At 52.9% G+C, this 17,183-nt stretch overlaps 1 protein-coding gene and 1 long non-coding RNA gene across 3 annotated transcripts in view; one reads left to right on the top strand and one right to left on the bottom strand.

Moving 5' to 3' along the window:
• The window catches only part of LOC119157333 (Krueppel-like factor 5), a 29,523-nt gene extending 19,331 nt beyond the window's left edge, over window positions 1–10,192 (top strand). The window contains exons 4-5 of one of the 2 annotated variants that reach the window (XM_037408170.1): window positions 2,728–2,787; window positions 6,246–10,192. In XM_037408170.1, the coding sequence (XP_037264067.1) occupies window positions 2,728–2,787; window positions 6,246–6,424 (239 nt within the window). In that variant the 3' untranslated portion in view covers window positions 6,425–10,192. Of the gene's footprint in view, window positions 1–2,727; window positions 2,788–2,816; window positions 5,795–6,245 lie in introns of those variants that run through there. The other variant, XR_005107495.1, reaches the window with a different exon arrangement.
• LOC119157336 lies at window positions 351–13,210 on the bottom strand. Its single transcript, XR_005107496.1, has 3 exons — window positions 13,051–13,210; window positions 7,488–11,485; window positions 351–1,910 (listed from the first exon to the last, which is right to left on the bottom strand). It is a non-coding gene; the product is annotated as an uncharacterized LOC119157336 (long non-coding RNA).
• Between the last annotated feature and the right edge of the window lie 3,973 nt (window positions 13,211–17,183).

Here is a 17,183-nt window from a genome sequence, read left to right as displayed (position 1 = left end):
CTTTCCCCTTTCCACTCTGGCAAAAGCAAGCCTAACTGCGAGGCAGAGAGCTCCTGCAATGCACAGGGATGCTCCTGGAAATCTGCTGCCTATTTCGCTCTGATCTTGCCTAACCCTGAGCTGCCACATGCTCTCTGCAGGTGAAACCATGCTGGCTTTCTCACCAACCTTTCCTTTCCCACTCTCCCATAATGGATGGCAAACCATCCAGTAATTTCCATAAACAGCCTTTACGGTCCCTCTCTGTAGCCCCAATTCCTTCTTCCAAAGAGTCAATAAGCTGAGTGTCTCTGTCATATCCTTCAGTGGCTTCATAGAATCATTTAGGTTGGAAAAAACCTTTAAGACCATCAAGTCCAACTGTATTTATGTAGCTATGTAACGTTTAACTTCATAGCAGTATAACTCAGTTAAAAAACATAAAGGAAAAACACTGTGATATCTTAATTGTAGATCCGGTATAGATGTGGATCTCCCAAAGGCATTTCAGGGTAATGATCAGCCCAGAGCTGAGGCTGTTCCCTGTGTGTCACCTCATTGCATGAGCGTGTCCATCTAAAGACCTGGGATACCTTGGCGGGAGGAGATCTCGCAGGGTTCCCTGCACTGTGCACAGAGAGCTTGTGGGACCCACAGCTGCAAACGCTCGTTCATGCCACACGGGAGAGAAGCAATCGTGTCCCTCTGGTGACTCCAGTGCCAGCAGCGTGAGGGCTTGAAAATCACCAGCCCTCGTGCAGGGACACACACCTCCCGCTTCCTGGACGGAGCCCCAGCCATCAAGCTGCTGGGGATCAGCAAACAGTTTTCCCATGGGGGGGTGTGAACTGAGGAAAGTGATTTCCTAACTGCCTCCTGCAAGATTGATGTGCTCTTTCCCTGGCACAGGAGTGGCTGTTGTAGGTCAGCCCAGAGGCCTGTCTAGCCCAGATCCTGTCTCCAGCAGTGACCCAAGGAAGTATACAAGAATATGAGATGTTAGGGACATCCTTCTGTGCTCGCACCTTCCAGCTCTCTGGCAAGCTGCGGATTAGGGATTTTCTGAGCCAGAACCTGCATCCATGTACTTGTGGTTAACAGCTCGCGCTGAATTTTTTACCTTCTGCTGGTTGTGGTGGGAGCCAGACGAAGGCTGTAAGCAGACCAGTGCTCTGAGACAGACCCCTCTGCTCTTGTCAGAACTGGTCAGAGCAAGAGTCTCGTCCTGCAGGATGCACTACCACAGCAAAGCTCGCCTGTTTGCGGCAGGATTTTGGCCTGCGTGGAAAGGCAGGAACACATCTGTGGTGCAAAAAACCCCCCCAACAACCTGTGCTGAATAAACACCGGGTGGCTCGATAGTGTGTACGTGCAGAGACAGAGGAAGGCTTCTTCTAATACTTCACAGTGAGGTTCAGCTAGAGGTGAAACCAGTCGGGACTGATGGCAGGGGCAGCAGGTCTTAGTGACGTGGTCTGCTTGAGGAAGCGACAGGAGGCATGCCAAATTCACACCGGTAACCGGATGAGCAGGGGAGACCTGTTTGCAAAGCCCCGATCCGGGTTTCCAGGTGGTGGGCTCAGCACTTTTTCCTCTGCGTGCTCACGGGGAAATGAAGCCCAGCCATGCCCTGCTCTGGCTTCTTTTCTGCTGCTCCTTCTAGCTTTGGGAACTGCTCTGGGTGCTCAGCTGGCTGCGCTTCCATGGCCAGCAAGGGGGCAGTCCTTGGGCTCATCCATACTTCTCTCTCTTCTGAGTGTAAGGGACCTCCAAGGCTTCAGAGCATCAGAAGCAAAATTGAGCTGGGTCACCAGCCCTCACCCCTCCTGCCGTGGGGAGGGGCAAGGCAGCAGGCTGCTCCTGCCCCTCTGAGTAGGACAGGACGGAGAGCTGACCTCCTGCAAGAAGCTTCTTTAGGCCATGTGGAAACACTGGAATGAAAAATACGACTATGTTGCTTATGCAGGTCATAAAAATTCAAATTGATAATTTAATGTACTTGTCAAAACACAATGCAGCAGGGCCATAAAGGCAGCATGAGAAGCTTTTCGAAACTATCTAACTGAAATGAGGAACTTGCAATGATTAATTTTAAGACGCCTGTTATTGAAACTTTTGCCAAAGTCACGGTGTTTCTGTAAGAGCCTTTCTTTGATTAAACCTCTTGTTGCTGACCTTCTGAAAATACTGCCCACTGGCTTTATTCTGGATCCTGAAAGCCAGACTCTGGCTCCACAGTATACCTGGCATTTCCCACTTCCCGGAATGTTTCTACCACTTCTGCTGGGGCTGAAACTATTACAAAATACATCTTTCCTCCAGCCCTGTGGTAGTAGTATCACTTGCGTCTTGTCTGGAATCCAGAAAAGACAAATAGCAGCAAAAAGCTAGCAGCTAACAGTGGTGAATTTAATGCTTTCATCCTGCCTTGAAGACATGGTTGAGGAAGGGGGGATTTGAAAGTCTGTGCCTGAATCTTTCCCCCTCCCTCCCAATTCCCAGCACCCATGCCCATGGGTGTCAGGATTGCATGGCAAAAGATGGTGTGTTGTAAAGGTCTGTCTGTCCTGGAGGACAAATGCCCTTGAGTTACTGCTGAAACAAAACGGGCGTAGCCAGGCTTATTTGCATAGATGCCTGGAGTGCTTTTCAGGCCTGCTCTGTCCCTAACTTTGAATATAAATATTCTGGATTTGTTCGAGCACGGGCCCCTTTCTCACAGGGAAATTGTCTTTTCTGTTTTTGCAGGATGCTCAAAAGTTTATACCAAGAGCTCCCACCTGAAGGCACATCAGAGGACTCACACAGGTAAGAGCGAGCACCACATCATCGGGGAAACTGCCAGCCTACACGTCTTATACTGTGCCTGTTAACAGGGGTGATAACATAGCTGATTAGCTTAATCTAGGGTGGTTATTGGGGTAAGGAGCGTGGTTAAGTCTACTGATGTTAATGTTAAAAAAAGTCCAATGGCTGCACTGGTTTATAGCGAGAGTACACTGCTGCTTGCACTCGCTTGCCTTCTGGAGGGGTGGTCTAAAATTTAGGAGAACTCTTGGAGGCTCTCGAGTCTATGTATTGGGAGGAGGAGGAGGTGTCCTCAGAGCCTCTATTACTCTGAGCTCTTCCTTTGAGATCTCTCAAATCCTAGCCAGGTCTGTTCCTGCTTAGCCTACAGAAAGATTCCATCAAGGCACGTGGTGCATACATATGACCTCTGAGGAGACAAAGGCTGTCTCTTTTGCGTCAAGGGCTGCTGTGGTTCCCAGGGAGAGGAAGGAACCCCTGGCTTCTCCTTGTGTACCAGCCACGTACACCACTCGCACCTAGTGGTTGTCCCCTTGGCAGCTGCCAGTGGTGTATCGCTGGGGCTGCCGAATACATCAATACAGGTACAGGACTCTGAATACACGTAACAGGAGGGCTCTGAATACATGTACAGAAGGGCTGTGCCCTCATCCCTGAGGGCAAAGGTGCCATGGGCTGCCCTTGCTGGTGTAAACAGGGTCACTAGCACAGGGGAGCTCCCACCACTCTCACCACAGCCAGCTTCCCTGGGGTAAACCTAGCTCAGTGGCACTCGTGCATTCAAGCACGGGTCTTCTCATTAAGGCATTTATTATACCTGAAACTTTATCAGATCCCCAGGTAGTCCAGGAACCATCAGTGCCCTCATAAATCTCTTTTATAGAAGGGCTGATCTTTACTGAAAGCAATTAAGCTGGCCCAGAGTTCACTTTTCTTTTTTATTAACAACGAACAAAACCCATCCTGAGGCTGGGAATCAGTTCTTGCACTTGGCTCTGTTCCGTTTTCATCTTATCAGTCCTTCGAACAAGCCAGCAAAGAATTTTTCTTTGTGCATGAGGTACAATATTTTTTTGGCAGAGCCTGGGTAGGAGCAGGCTGGAGAGCGACACGGAAGGGGTGGAAGCGAGGAACAGGAAGGACATTGTCCCAGCTCTGAGAGCTGGTGGTGATAAGCATTTGTCACAACAGCAATTTGTATTCAGGGCTATGGCAGGGCTCTCGCTTTAAAATTGAATATCTCTTTTCTCCTGTTCGGAGCACAGGGCTTAGCTCTGTGCCTGGGGACGTGACCCATCTGAGACAGGCAACGTCCTTTCAAGTCATGATATGAAGATGTATGCAGGCAAACTTGGGCAGTTTTTGAACCCAATAAAATGCAGTCATTTTTCTAGGTTTCCCAGTAATTGGGCTGGAAATCCAAGTGTGTTTGCCTCCTTCCACTTCACTTGCTATAAGAGGGGAGGGCAGAGCGGTGAAGGAGGACGTGACCTGAGTAGGCAAGAAAACTGGTAGCGTTGTGGGGTGGGTAAAAAGAAGGAAACCCAAAATGGAGAGCCATACACAGGCAGGCTTGGGGTGTCTGTGTCCAGTTTTTGAAGCTTTGCATTTTGCTTTTGAGGCCTCGACCTCGCTGAGCACAGCACCGGAGCTGGAACAGCAGGGCCATCCCAACTCCTGCCAGCTGAGTAAGCTCGATGCTGCTTCAGCCCCATCACTTGAAGGGTTAATAATGCCCTTTCTCTCGATTCCTCGCCTGATGGCAGCTGGGCTGAGAAGTACATGATCTCCAAGATCTTTTCTTGTGGTTTGCCCGTTGCTATGGGCTGGGCTGTATTCATCTCCTGGAGACACCATTCATTTCCTGGGTGCCATTGTGAGATTAAATATATAACCCGGTGGCTGCTCACCCGCCTCCCGGGGGTGGGAATGCCAGTTTGGCTCCTTTGTTTGAGCTTGCCCTGCCGTGCTGTCCTGGGAGATGGAGCCAGCTCGTGGGACAATGGAAAGCATTTTGTTTCTATCCTGGAGATCAACCTGTTATTGTTTGAAACTAAAGGGCCTTGGTAGGGTTGACCCAGCCAGGTGACCCGGCTGGGACAATGTCTGTGGCTGCACAGTGCAAATCCCGTCTTTGTCTTAGCATGCTAACACAAACCCCGAGATCCCCAGCATGCTGTAAAACATCCAGTGTGCTGCTCATAAATTGACTTTAAGTTCCCCATTTACCTGAGCCATAAAAAACCACATCTCTCCCCTTCCTGTGGTGCAGAGCCCAGGGTTTTTTTGAGGAGCTGGAGATGATCTTGGTGCCCTGGCTCCTCCAGGGTCATGTGTTTGTGCTTTCATATTTTGTCTGGTGACTGCAAGACACTGTAGGTGTTTCTGTGGCTGAATGTTTTCATTTTCCTGGCCAAATGCACCGCCTGCCTAGCACACAGGCTGCAGGGAGGAACAGCCGTTCACTGGGAAACGTGTCAGAGCACAACATACATGCCTGTGCACGCATGCTGCATGTGTACGTGCATTCATGCCGCGATGGTGTGCTCAGCAATTGGCCGATGAAATGGTAAATATTTGAGGTCGGGAAAGTCAGCACATTCCCTGAACTCTGCCTGCTTGTTCAGGCTGTTAAGAGTGAGGGCTAATATTTGAGAGCACCACACCCAGGCACGGAGAGGGCTGCAGCCAGGGTTCAGCCCCACAACCTGGGCACACAGGCAGTTGGGAGAAGGCATGGGCTTTTCCAGCCCAATTCCCAGCTGGCCAAGAAGTTGCACAATTTAATTGATTTCAGTTCGGGAATAGGTGTGTATGGATGGGAGGGAGGAGAGGGCAGAGGCATGACGTCACCTACATGTCCTGTAGAAAACAGTGTTTTGTGTGAGCTGCTGCAGGGCTGAACTTTGAGGCAGAGAGGGTTAGAAGGTGCTTTCAAAGATGTGAGGTTTTGAGGAAAATCTATATGGCACAACCCCCTTTCTTCCTCCTGATGCTCCCCACACCTGTATGAGCAGCAACACTTTCCTTTGTTTTTTTAATATATTTTATATATATATAAATAAATATAATTCTTAGCTTTTTGGGTTTTTTTTAAATAGATTTTTTTTTAGCCAGAAATGCTCCAAAATCCAACAGGAACTTGAACAGTACTAGGAACCAAGCCTAGAAAGCAAAGCGGGGGTGGGGGAGGGGCACATGGACAAGCCCTGGCTTACTGCAGCTCTGTGACTGATGATGGTCCCGTGGTGGCTATGGGCTGTGCTCAGCAAGCACACCCTGGGAGCGGGAAGCATCAGCGTGGCCACGAGCCCTGTTTGGGGCAGGGCAGCCCGGGGTGCCCCCCCGGGTCCTGCTGGAGGACGGGGTGTCTGGGAGGCAGGGCAGGCGCGTGTCCGTGTAGGCTGTGGCGTGGCGGGGCTGTGCTGTGCCCGTGACCTGTGGCTCTTCCTCCGCAGGTGAGAAGCCCTACAAGTGCACCTGGGAAGGCTGCGACTGGCGCTTTGCCCGCTCCGACGAGCTGACCCGGCACTACCGGAAGCACACGGGTGCCAAACCCTTCAAGTGCCTAGCCTGCGGCCGCTGCTTCTCCCGCTCCGACCATCTGGCTCTCCACATGAAGCGGCACCAGAACTAGGAGCCGCCTACGTTTGCCACTTCTCCAAGAGCAGCTGAAACTCTTTTTCTTTTCCAAGGGGCCTCTCCTCTTCTCGTACATAGGAACAAACCCATGCTGTGATCAACCGGCAGGGGTGGCGAGCAAGCCCCCTCTGCAAGCCCTGTCCCCAGCTGTTTCTGGTTTTAAAAGAAATCTCATTAAAAAAGAGTTATAATTACAGACTGATCTCATGACGAGGCTCCCGGCGGCACTGGAGCGATGGACCTTGGATTCCAAAGGGCTTTCTTCCAGCAAACCTGCTATTTATTTGTCACTCAGGAGCAACTGTCCTTCGTATCTCAAGCTCTTCAGGATTTTTTCTACCCCTTTTCAGGGCGGTCTCTTCGGTGAGCCTGAGGAGGGCTGTGATGGGTTGGTAGCCTGGCTGTGTGTGAGAGGTCCCACTCCAAACTGTCAGTGCAAGCCTCTTGGACTGCCCCACGGCATGGCCGTGATGTGGCACCTTGCCCCACAGCATGGCTGTGGCACCTCTGACATGTGGGAACAGCACATGCCCAGGGCTGTTTGGGTTGACAATCCCAGTCTCCATGGGGGCATAGAAGAAAGGGCCTTTGACGTACTCACCTGACAAGCCTCCGAGCAAGGGACAGCACAAAAGCAGATGACAAAAGCCATCATCTGTGTCCTGTTGAGCCCAACTGTGGCTTCCTGGCAGCCAGCTCGCTCGGAGCTGCAAATATCTGCCCTGCTCGGCCAGGTTTTTTGGTTGTGTCCTTAGCATTTCTGCTTCCTAGATGAATTTTGACTTCAGACGTCTCTGGGTGAACCAGCATCAGTCTTAAAACCACCCAAGGGGACTGCAAAAAAGCCGCTGGTAAAGCTCTGGTTTGCCATAATATGCTGTGCCTTTCTCAAAAAGCACTGGGCAGGCTCTGCTCAAGCCTTGAACATGCACACAAGGAATCAGTCATCAGCAATCACACCAGCCCTTTGCTGTTGCCATTTCATCACGTTCAGGCAGAAAAGAAAAAAGCATCTTTGCAATAAATCCTGCTGTTCAGATTGTACTCATGTTACCTACCTCACAGGTTCACCGCCTTGGGCTCCGTAAGGCACTTTCCCTCTTCTTCTGTGGGGTGCCGTGACACGTGGGGCACATCAGCCATTCTTCAAAGGCTACCGGGGGTTAAACTTAGGCAGAACAAGAACCAGGCCATGCCAGTTTAAACAGCAGCCGTGCAGGTAATAAATAAATCAGGAACAAATAATGGGCCCGGTGCCTTCAACAGAATATTGATTTCCTCTACGCCGTCATCCTCTTTTATTCTTGAACAAATTTAAGTAATGCGCAGACTGACGCGTGTCTGCAGCAAGAAACGAAAGGCCACGCCGAACCAGGGCACCTTGAGGTGGTGGAAATTTGACAGCCACCCCTCCCTGCTATTGCCAAACTGCGCATTAGCCGAAAACTGCAGCTGGGTTCCTTGTTGTCCTTTTCCTTGGATAAATAAAAATGGTCACACCTGCAGCACACGTGGGCAGGAGAGGAGGGCAGGAAGGGGGTTGGGGGGGCACATGGTGTGGCGTAGGCTTTGGAATGGATAATGTGCCTGGGGCTGGTGGTACAGTGCTGCAGTGAGCCCTTTGTGTGGCTCTTTGGCAAGAAGCCTCCTCCTTTCTCCATGCCACCAGGGAGGGTGGGAATGGAAGGGTGAAATTGGGCGGCTGAACTGCTGGGAGCTGGCTTGGGTGGCTTTCCGCAATGGTGTGTGGGAAGGGCTTTCCAGACCTCAGCACTAGGGCCTTGGCCTGGCTGGAGGGTTTGATGATGGCACCCTCCTGACACCATGTTGAAGTGAGGATTGGAGAGTCTGGCTTACAAATCAGCTTTTTCTGACCATGTGCATGTGCTCCATGCCTGTTTTCCAGCTCTTTCATTGCCTGTCATCACAGCTCGCTGGGGATCGGCAGGTGCTGGAGCAAATGGGCTTGTTTGCCATCTGCCTTGATGACTGTGGGGTCTGGCTCCTTTTCAGGGCACAGAGCAGGACCTTGCCAATGCCACCACTGTGACCTGGGCTCCTTCTTTTTCCCACCTCACCTTGGAGGTTGGTTGAGCCATATGAGTGAGAAGGGTGTGCAGTGCCATCTCCCCCTGGAAATATGGGAGGGTATGAGTAGTGCATGGCCTGAAGCAGTTTGACTTCTTGCTTCTACTTAGAGATGGGTCTGGAGAGCCTCAGGGAAGGGCTCTGATTATGGAAAATCCCCCTGGAGAACAGCAGTGGTGCAGGGCGTAGGAGCGTGCGTGTCTGCCGGCGCGGGCGGGTTGAGCTCACGTCAAAGGAATTTCAGAATAGTGTGGAGATGCCTCAGCCAGTCTCCGCCAGTGTCTCCAGGAAGCTCAGGCTGGCTTGGTGGGGCTGGTGGGGACCCAACGCAGCCATGCTGGGACCTGCCGGGCTCCACCCCGCTACACTGGCAGCCCTTCAGCTCCTCTGCGAGGTGGCCCCTGGCAAGGCGAGCCTGTGGCACCACTGTCCCCAAGCCCCCTGGGACCCAGCAGCCCCCAATGGCTGTGACTGCACCCGCCGTGTGGGAAGATGTTTTTTTTGGGGGTTGTCTGTTGTGGTTGAACCTCCTAAATGTGTGAGCCGAGCTACAGGCCAGAGGGTTGACTCAGCCACCGTGTGGGCCATCAAGCTGGTCATGGGGTTAGCCCTCCCCCAGGGCGCTCTTAGAGGGCTCTCATGACCTCCCCTTCATTTTTGTGGAGAAGGAAACCTCCCTTGTTGCCCCCCCCGCCCCCCACCCCCCAGTTCTCCCTCCCCTGCTGTGCCGATGGGGCCCAAATCCTGTTTGCTGAAAAAAGTACAAAGCCAAAACAACCAACAGGCAGCTTTAAATCTTAGGAGAATTTTAAATAATTTTCCTGATGATTTTTTTTTTCACTACAGATCTGCTCATCCTCACATAGACTACGTGTGTGTGTGTATATGTGTGTATATATATATATATATATTATTTTTTTTCATTTGATGGGGGGCAGAGGAGGAAGTGTCTTAACAAAAAAACCACTCCAATCCAGTACTGCTTCCCAAGCAGCACCACTGGTCTGTATGCAAAATGCTGACATGCAAATGTTTTATTAGTGCAAAGGCAACACTTTAAAAAAAAAAAAAAGACTGAAGGAAAACCACAACAAGCCTTGGCTTTTGTTTCTCAGTTTTTGTGTGTACAGAAGTGCCTTGCATTTCACTGCAGCTCTCAGTGGCCGAGGGCAGCTATTCCCCAGGAGACAGGGAGTGATGCTGGTGGAGCAAAGCCCCTCTTTGCTACAGGAGGGATGGCTTGGAGCTGAGCGACATAGCTGGGCTGTGTGAACCCCAGCCGAATGAAGGTCCCTCCACCCCCAGTCCCCTGGGACACTTAGGTGACAGAGACATTGGACAAGCATTGCAAACCCGGGAGCTTTTGCAAGCCTGTGCTAGGTGCAGAACAAACGCCAGTCTGCTGCGCCTGTATCGTAGTGTGTGGGGGGGAAATAAATTGCTGTAAATAGGAAAAGAGCACTGTATCGCTTCGCGGGTCTGCGTGGATTGAAAGTGATTGTTTACTGTCCGAGATGAACACAATGTGAAAAAAAAATTGGGACCTGGAAAACTTGGGTGGAAGATTTATTTTTCCAGTGATGCTTTTGTTTGTTACATACCCCCCCCCCCTCCCTGAACCTCCCCTACAACTATTAATCCATCTCATATTTTGTAATAAAATTTTATCACACGGGGATGTGGCCTTTCGTCTGTTCCCTCCCATTGTAAATGCTCTTTTTGCCTTTACCCGCTGCTACCTGTGCGTGTGTTGATTTTACAGGCTTAAGAAAGGGGAAAAAAAAGCTTTTTTATTAGGTTGGATTAGGAAAATGGGTATCTGAGCAAGGATCTGTACATGGCATAAGCCTGGAGTGCCAGGCAATGCTATTAGTGTTGTTACATGGCCTAAGCTGGTGCTTTGGAGGAACGGCGAGCCCGTTCTCAAACCCACGGTGCAATGCCGTGCGGAGAAAAAGGAGGGGCAGGACACGTTTGGGTTTTAATCCTCTCTGCCTTTACTATGTGCTCCCATTTTTTGCCCTGTGAGGGGAGAAGGGGGCACTGGTGGTGGGAGCCTCATCCCTCCCCGGGCCAGGCAGAGGGGAAGCGAAGTGGGGGACAGGAGGGAGTGCTGGGCTGGGGACACAGCGCGCAGGATCCCTGCTGGGTGCCCTAGTGTGTACGGACACACATTTGTACGTAGGCTAACAGGCAGCAGGGGTTCAGTGAGGGCTGTTGAGCTCAAGCCTTTTGCATGCACATGCCTGCCCGCACATATGCAAACACCTACCAACACCCCCATCCCCCCCTCTCTATACAGACTGAACTAAACAGCTCTTTGTAAGCTGTTCCTGGCAGGATCCCACCTGCTTTCTCCAGCATCTTCTTGGTGACCACTTCCCGCAGTCCCCTCCTGGCCTGGTTATGCCTGCAGGATTGTGAGTTTTACTCCATGTTAAAATCAACAACTCCCTATTGTTTTCCAAAGGTTTTGCATTTCAGCTACATTTTTCATAAAGAAAATCCTCTTTCCCTACTGATTAGGTTCTCTTAGGTCGAACTGCATTGCGATGCTGAGGCAAGTTGTTTTACATCCTTCTCCTGTGGCTTTTAGACCTGCTGGCAGTCCCCAAGCACCGCACTGGTTTACTCTCCAAGTCTTTCTCCTCACTTGGCTGTTTCCAGATTTCACCATCACTTCAAAAAATAACTGGGGGAACGTGACCTAATTAAGGTTAGGGGGGCAGGCAGGGCAGGACGTTGAGGACACCTTCTCTTGGGGTCACCTCCCTGCAGTCGCAGAGTTTTGCTGCAGATCGCCCGTGCAGAGCCAGAGGGAGCGCTGGGCAGTGCGGCGTGCCTGGGCAGGATGCGGCCGCAGCGCTCCATGGCGTGTTTGATGCTGGGTGCTGCAGCAAACCTGGGCATCCCATAGGCAAGGGAGGTCAGAGAAACCAGCACCAGGAACCGATCCTTCCCTGCACAGCTGGCAAAGGGGAGAAGAGACCTGTAGTTATTTGTTGAGTTCAACTCCTGAACAGCCTCAGTTTTACCTTTGCAATTTTTTCTGCTTGCAAATAATGTCAGAAGTGGAGGTGGCGGAGGAAGGGGATGCTGGCGGGGACCCCCATCCTTGTGCATGGGGATGTCAGAGCCACCTGCAGCCAGGGAGGGAGGTCTGGGACTGGAAAAGGGATGGGTACTTTGCAGAGCAAGGTGTTAGGAAGACGTGGGCTGCTGGCTGGAGCTGCTAGGGAGGTCTGCGGGCTGAGATCACCATGGACCCATCGTGGACTGACTGCTAGCTACAACATGCCTCCTTTGAGGCCATCTCCTGCCCTGCACATATTTGTGGAAACTTGTGTGTAATGTTTGGTTTCATGCTGGCCAGTATAGATGGAGCCAGGATGCTATACATCTTTGCTAAACACATTCCCATGGAACACCTGAACACCTCTTTGAACCCTCTGTTTCCACCCAGCGTGTCCTTTGGCACGCTGTTGTGCTCTGGACTTTGCTCTGGCCAAGCTGTTCCTGGCGAGATCACTGAGATAGCGAATAACGGGAGAGATCTGCCATGACGTCAGGAAAGTCCAGAGAGTGGCTGTTTTATTGCATGTGAAACTAAAATGTCCTTCCTCAACAGAGCTACATCAGGGGAAACTCCAGAGAGGGCATCAGAGGAGAGCGTAGATGGGGCTGCCATGGCTGCTTCTCCTTGGTGGCACTGCTGTCATGTGGGATGGGGACATTCCTGTCCCAGAAGGGCTTCCTGTAGCCATGGGCCACAGTGCATGTGTGTGTGGAATTGGGGAGGACACACAACTCAGGGGGTGGTGGGAGAGGCTCACCCTTTGGGTCACTCAAGCTAAAATGCTCCTGCAGGAAAGTCCCAGTCAGATTTCCAAACCACCTTTTTTGGAAAACAGCCTGCTGAGCCCACCCGCTGCTGTGTGCTCGCTCGTCCCCACCTCCATTGCCAAAAGTGATTTGTACCATCCCCAGCTTTGAGGTATGGGCTGGCTGGAGCATGGTGGTGGTGCCCATGGACTGTCACTGTTGGGGCACAGGGCTGCGTATCCCCTGGTTCCCCATCCTGACCCTTTCCCAGCCCTGGTCGTTTACCCTGGGGGTGATGATGCTCTGTTTCACCACATGGCATCACGGACCTGAGAAAGGCCTGCTCCACTCTGAAGGTCACCTGCTGACCCGGGGTGATGAGCCCATCTCAAAGTCAGGCTGGGATGTCCCGGGAGGACACAGTCCCTTTGGGTGCTGGGGAGCTGTTTTGTGTTGGGCATCCCTGAGGGGGAGATGCAAGACCCTGCTCAGGTCCCTTTGGATCAGCTCTTTCCCCGAAACACAGAGGAGAAGGCAGCAATTAAAAATAAATCTTCTTTCTCCAACCAGTGGCAAATCTGGGACACAGCTCAAAGCGGAGCTGGAAGTTCAGGCTCATCCCCCAAAGGGTCCTCAGCAGAGCAGGACCTCATCCTGCTAAAAGCCCTTCTCTCTGCAGACCTGGCCAGGGAGAGGACCCCCGTTACTCACCCCATGACTTTCACTGCCTGCTGTGTTCCCCCAGCCACCAGTACTGTCTTTGCCTTGTTTGTGCTCCGGTGATGAAGCAATGCTGCTGTAAAACCCTGGTTCGATCGCATTGACTGTTCCTGCGCAGTTATGGGGCTGTTAAAGGTGCAGGAATGCCAAGATCGCAGCTGGTCAAGGACAGGGAGAGAAGGAGGAGGCAGAGGGGGGATAAAAACCAGAGGTGAAATCCTGGAGGGGGTCCTGCCACATGGTCTCGTGTGGCATGGCCAGGAGGTGAAGGCACCAACTGGAGAGGAGCCGAGGGTCCTTTTGTTTTTTTTAGCTTGGCATCCAGAAACAATGCTGATGCCACCATGCCGTGCCTAGCACCCAGCAAGCAAGGGGAGTCGCCGTGGCAGAGGGTCTGCTGGGCTTGGTGGAGATGCGAGGCTTGCTGGGAGAGGCTCAGCGAGGGTCTGGTCTCCCTGTGTCCTCCAGAGTGATTTTGGAGGGGAAAGCTGGAAGGTCCCACTGCTACGGGATAGCCAAGTGCCTGCACAGCAGCACCCTATGCCCAAGGTCGGGTGGGACGGGATGGGAGAAAACTTAACTCAGCTTCCCCTGGGATCTGGAGGAGATGCCGTAGATGCCCACCTTGTGTCCCCAGCCTGGCCGAGCAGCGCTGGCCTTGCAGCAAGCCCAGCGCCGGCTGCCCGTGGGCGCCTGCTGGCCACGGCAATGACTTTCAGGATGGGTTTATTTTTGAACTTTATTGTCCCTTCCCCTGCAAGTGACTAACCCATGCATCTCCCCCGCGGCAGATAGCTGTCTCCCCAAGGTTATTCTGTTTGATGTTTTCATGGCCCGGGCTGTAAAGTTATCCATTGACTTGGGGAAAACACAATTAGGAGAGAAAGAGCTGCCAGGCGGGTTATTCAGGTATCTCTGCAACTCAGCAGAGGATCGTGGTGTGGGCCAGAGATGTGGCTACCGATGGGCACGGCAAAGCCTCCGATGGCACCCAGGGCTGGGATGGTGCCTGGCAGCTGGGAGACAAGGGAACCAGCTCCCGAGGTGCTGCCATCTTCCCTCGCTCCGATTGCCTGGAGAACACAAAGGCTGGGAAGGGAGTGCCAAAGGCAGGCTGGATTTTGGGGAGGGTGATGGAGAGGTGAGTGTGCTGGTGGCTGCGCCCACCGCTGTGGGAATGGCCGTGCTTGCCGTGACAGCAGCCCTGAGTGCTGCCCTTCAAACCCAGACCTTATCTGCTTTATCCTGAGGGCTATCAACCCCTCGAGTGTCCCCATGGTGCCCTATCATGCAGCCGAAGCCAGCACTGAGCCATTAAAGTTAACTATTACCCAAAGTGAGTGTTTATTTGGGGTAATACAGGCCCCCGGGGGAAAGTGAGGGAGGGGAGGAGGAAGGCTCTTGTTTCTTTTCTACAAGATATCACTAGCCCCGCAGCGCTAAAGTGGTGCTTAAACAAGATGAATGCTTAAATAACAGATGGCAAACAGTGCTGCAGGGAGGTGGGATGGGAGAGCCCTGACCACGATGGCTGCTGAGCTGCAGCCAAGCGGCTGGGACACCTTAGTGTCCCCCCAGCACATGGGGAGCCCTGTACAGGGGGTTTGTCTTGTACTGGTGGGAGGGCAGGTCCCTAGAAGCTCTCCCCTCTCTTTTTGTCATTGGGCAACTTCGGGGAGAAATCTTCCCTTTCCAGACATTTTCTCCTTTGACGCACACACCCACGCTGTATCTCCAACCACATGTTATCTCCACCTGGATGGCTGCACGTCCCACTCCCTACGCCCAACATCCATGCAGGTATCAGGTAGAAGAAGGAGCCAGGGTAGGGAATATCCACATCCAGACCTTTCCCTGGGTCACAGAGGGGCATCACCCATCTTCAGCTCTGAAGCTGAATATCCCCAAAGCAGAGGGATCCCCAGTCCCAACTCTGCCCCAGACCAGTCACTGCTTTTTCTCCATAAATCCTTTTTTCTCCACTCCCAAGACCATTTCTTTCTCTCCCTTCTCCCCAGAGTAGACCCCATGCAAGTCACTGCTGTAAGGCAGGGGAACCTGCTAGCTGAGATGAGAAAGGGACCCTTCTCACAGCCACTACGGTCACTTGGTTTGGGATAAAAATGATCCCAGGTCCCCCTGCTGAAATTCGAGTAGCACACAGACATGCTGCGGTCTCAGTGTCGCTGCTGTGGCAGTGGCTGTATGGACTGGTGGGGATGTTGTGAGGAGACAGGGCAGTCTGCACAGCCTGAGCCCCGGGGCGAGGTTTGGAGGAGGATCCCAATGGGGAACCCACAGGCAGCTCTGGGAGGACCTTGGGAAAACCATGGAGAGCAGAAGAGAAAGGAAAGTGTCCAGGGCCTTCAGGAAGGATGATGAAGAGTGGTGATGGGATGCAGAAGGATGAAGGCAGTCTGTGAAAGCCTTGTAAAGGATGTGGACCTGGTGAAGCAGGTGGCTTTTGATGAGATGCAAGGCTCAGGCAGCAGGTAGGCAGCAACACCCAGGCTGCAGGACCAGCACTGAGGCACCGGGGGACAGAGTCTGACTGAGAGAGACATGCCAGGGTGGTGGGAAGGCACTGAAGGCACTGAGCTCTGCTGGTGTGTGACCCAATGCATGGATGCCCTGTCCCTGCCCATAGACCCACAGCCCCATCCAGAGCCACCAGCCAGGCAAAGCCCCCCAAGACAGTGAATCCGGGCGTGCAGGAACAGCGGGGCTGCTGCCTGCAGTGATGGAGACGCATCCCTGTGGGTGCTTGGCCTGGATCATCTCCAGTGCAGGGAAGTACTGGGAGCACTGATTTCACACTGGTTTTGGCTTGCTGTGAGCAGCCAGTGCAATGGGAAGGGAGTGACTGGGAAGCCCCAGCCGTGTGGGTGGCTTTTGCAGCCCCACGAGTACATCCCTCCCTCCCTGCCCTCCACAGAGGCATGACTGTGTGCTCCAGGGTGGAAGAGGTGGGGAAGGGCAGAGACAGCCCTATGCTCTTCAGTGCATGGCCTGAAGATGACATGACCCAACCTGACATGACCCAAGCACCAAGCACCCATGACCGCAGCATCAGGCAGTGGGACGGATCCTTCACTGCCCTGGTCCTTCCCTCGGCTGGTGCATGGTCCCTCCTGGGCACACGACAACAACGGGGAGGCTTCCCACAGCACGCTGAAATTATGCCATTCCCGGGAGTAACCGAATCTGTGCAGGAGGGCTCACCTGAACCCTCTAATCCCATAATCCATCACCAAAGAGATCTGAGCATTACCTGGCACTGTGGGAAGCAGACGGCCCCTGGAGCAGGATAACTGGTTCCCAACATCCCCGCCAAGGCGGGTCGCTTTTTGTCTCACCTCAAAGGCTCCTGCTGGACAGAGCAGGGCTGGGGGCAGGACCAGAGAGATGGCTGCTCTGCTCCTCCAAAGAGGAGATGCTTCAGCAAACAGCCCCATCACCCTCCTTGCAGCCCACCCCATCCTCCTGCTTCGCAACCCATTCCCATACTGATTCCCCTGGCCCAGGCATCAGCAGCGTTTAACCATCCCCGCTTACCAAAGCACCTTCCTCCAGGGTGTTTTTGTGGCCCCACAAGGGTGGGGGGTGTCCCCTGGGGCTGGCTTTGGTTTGAAGAAAATGGGGACCTTGATCTGCCAGGGTGGGAGGTCTGCTCTGCCTGAACCCCACTGTGGGTGGGTTGGGGAGAGATGTGGCTGAGTGCAATCAAACTGGGTAAGATTTTGGTGAAAAAAAATCCCTGCTAGCAACAGGAAGATTGTGAGTTCTCTAAACCGGATGGAGAACTGCCCCGCTGAATATCAGAGCTGTCTCAAGCACCAGAAAGATGGCAAAGGGGGACACACACCCCGAGCTGGAGATCATCAGAGGATGCAAAACATTCAGGGTGTCATTTGCTTCCCTACAGCCACGCAGAGCAGCACATTGAGCCCACGTTCGTCCCCGAGAGTCCCTGTGTAGCCCAGAGGGGACACATGCCAGGAGAGGATGATTCAACCCCTTGCCATACCATTCGCCTTCTGAACACCCCAGGCTTTCTCCCGTGACTGCCAAGGGCTCAGGGAGAGGAGAGCAAACTGCCTGACAGTTTGTATGAGCAAGGGTTC

Source organism: Falco rusticolus, chromosome 14, assembly GCF_015220075.1.
Source record: "Falco rusticolus isolate bFalRus1 chromosome 14, bFalRus1.pri, whole genome shotgun sequence".
NCBI lineage: Eukaryota > Metazoa > Chordata > Aves > Falconiformes > Falconidae > Falco > Falco rusticolus.
The sequence above is the reverse complement of the archived record's forward strand: the minus strand, read 5'-3'. Positions and strand labels throughout refer to the sequence as shown.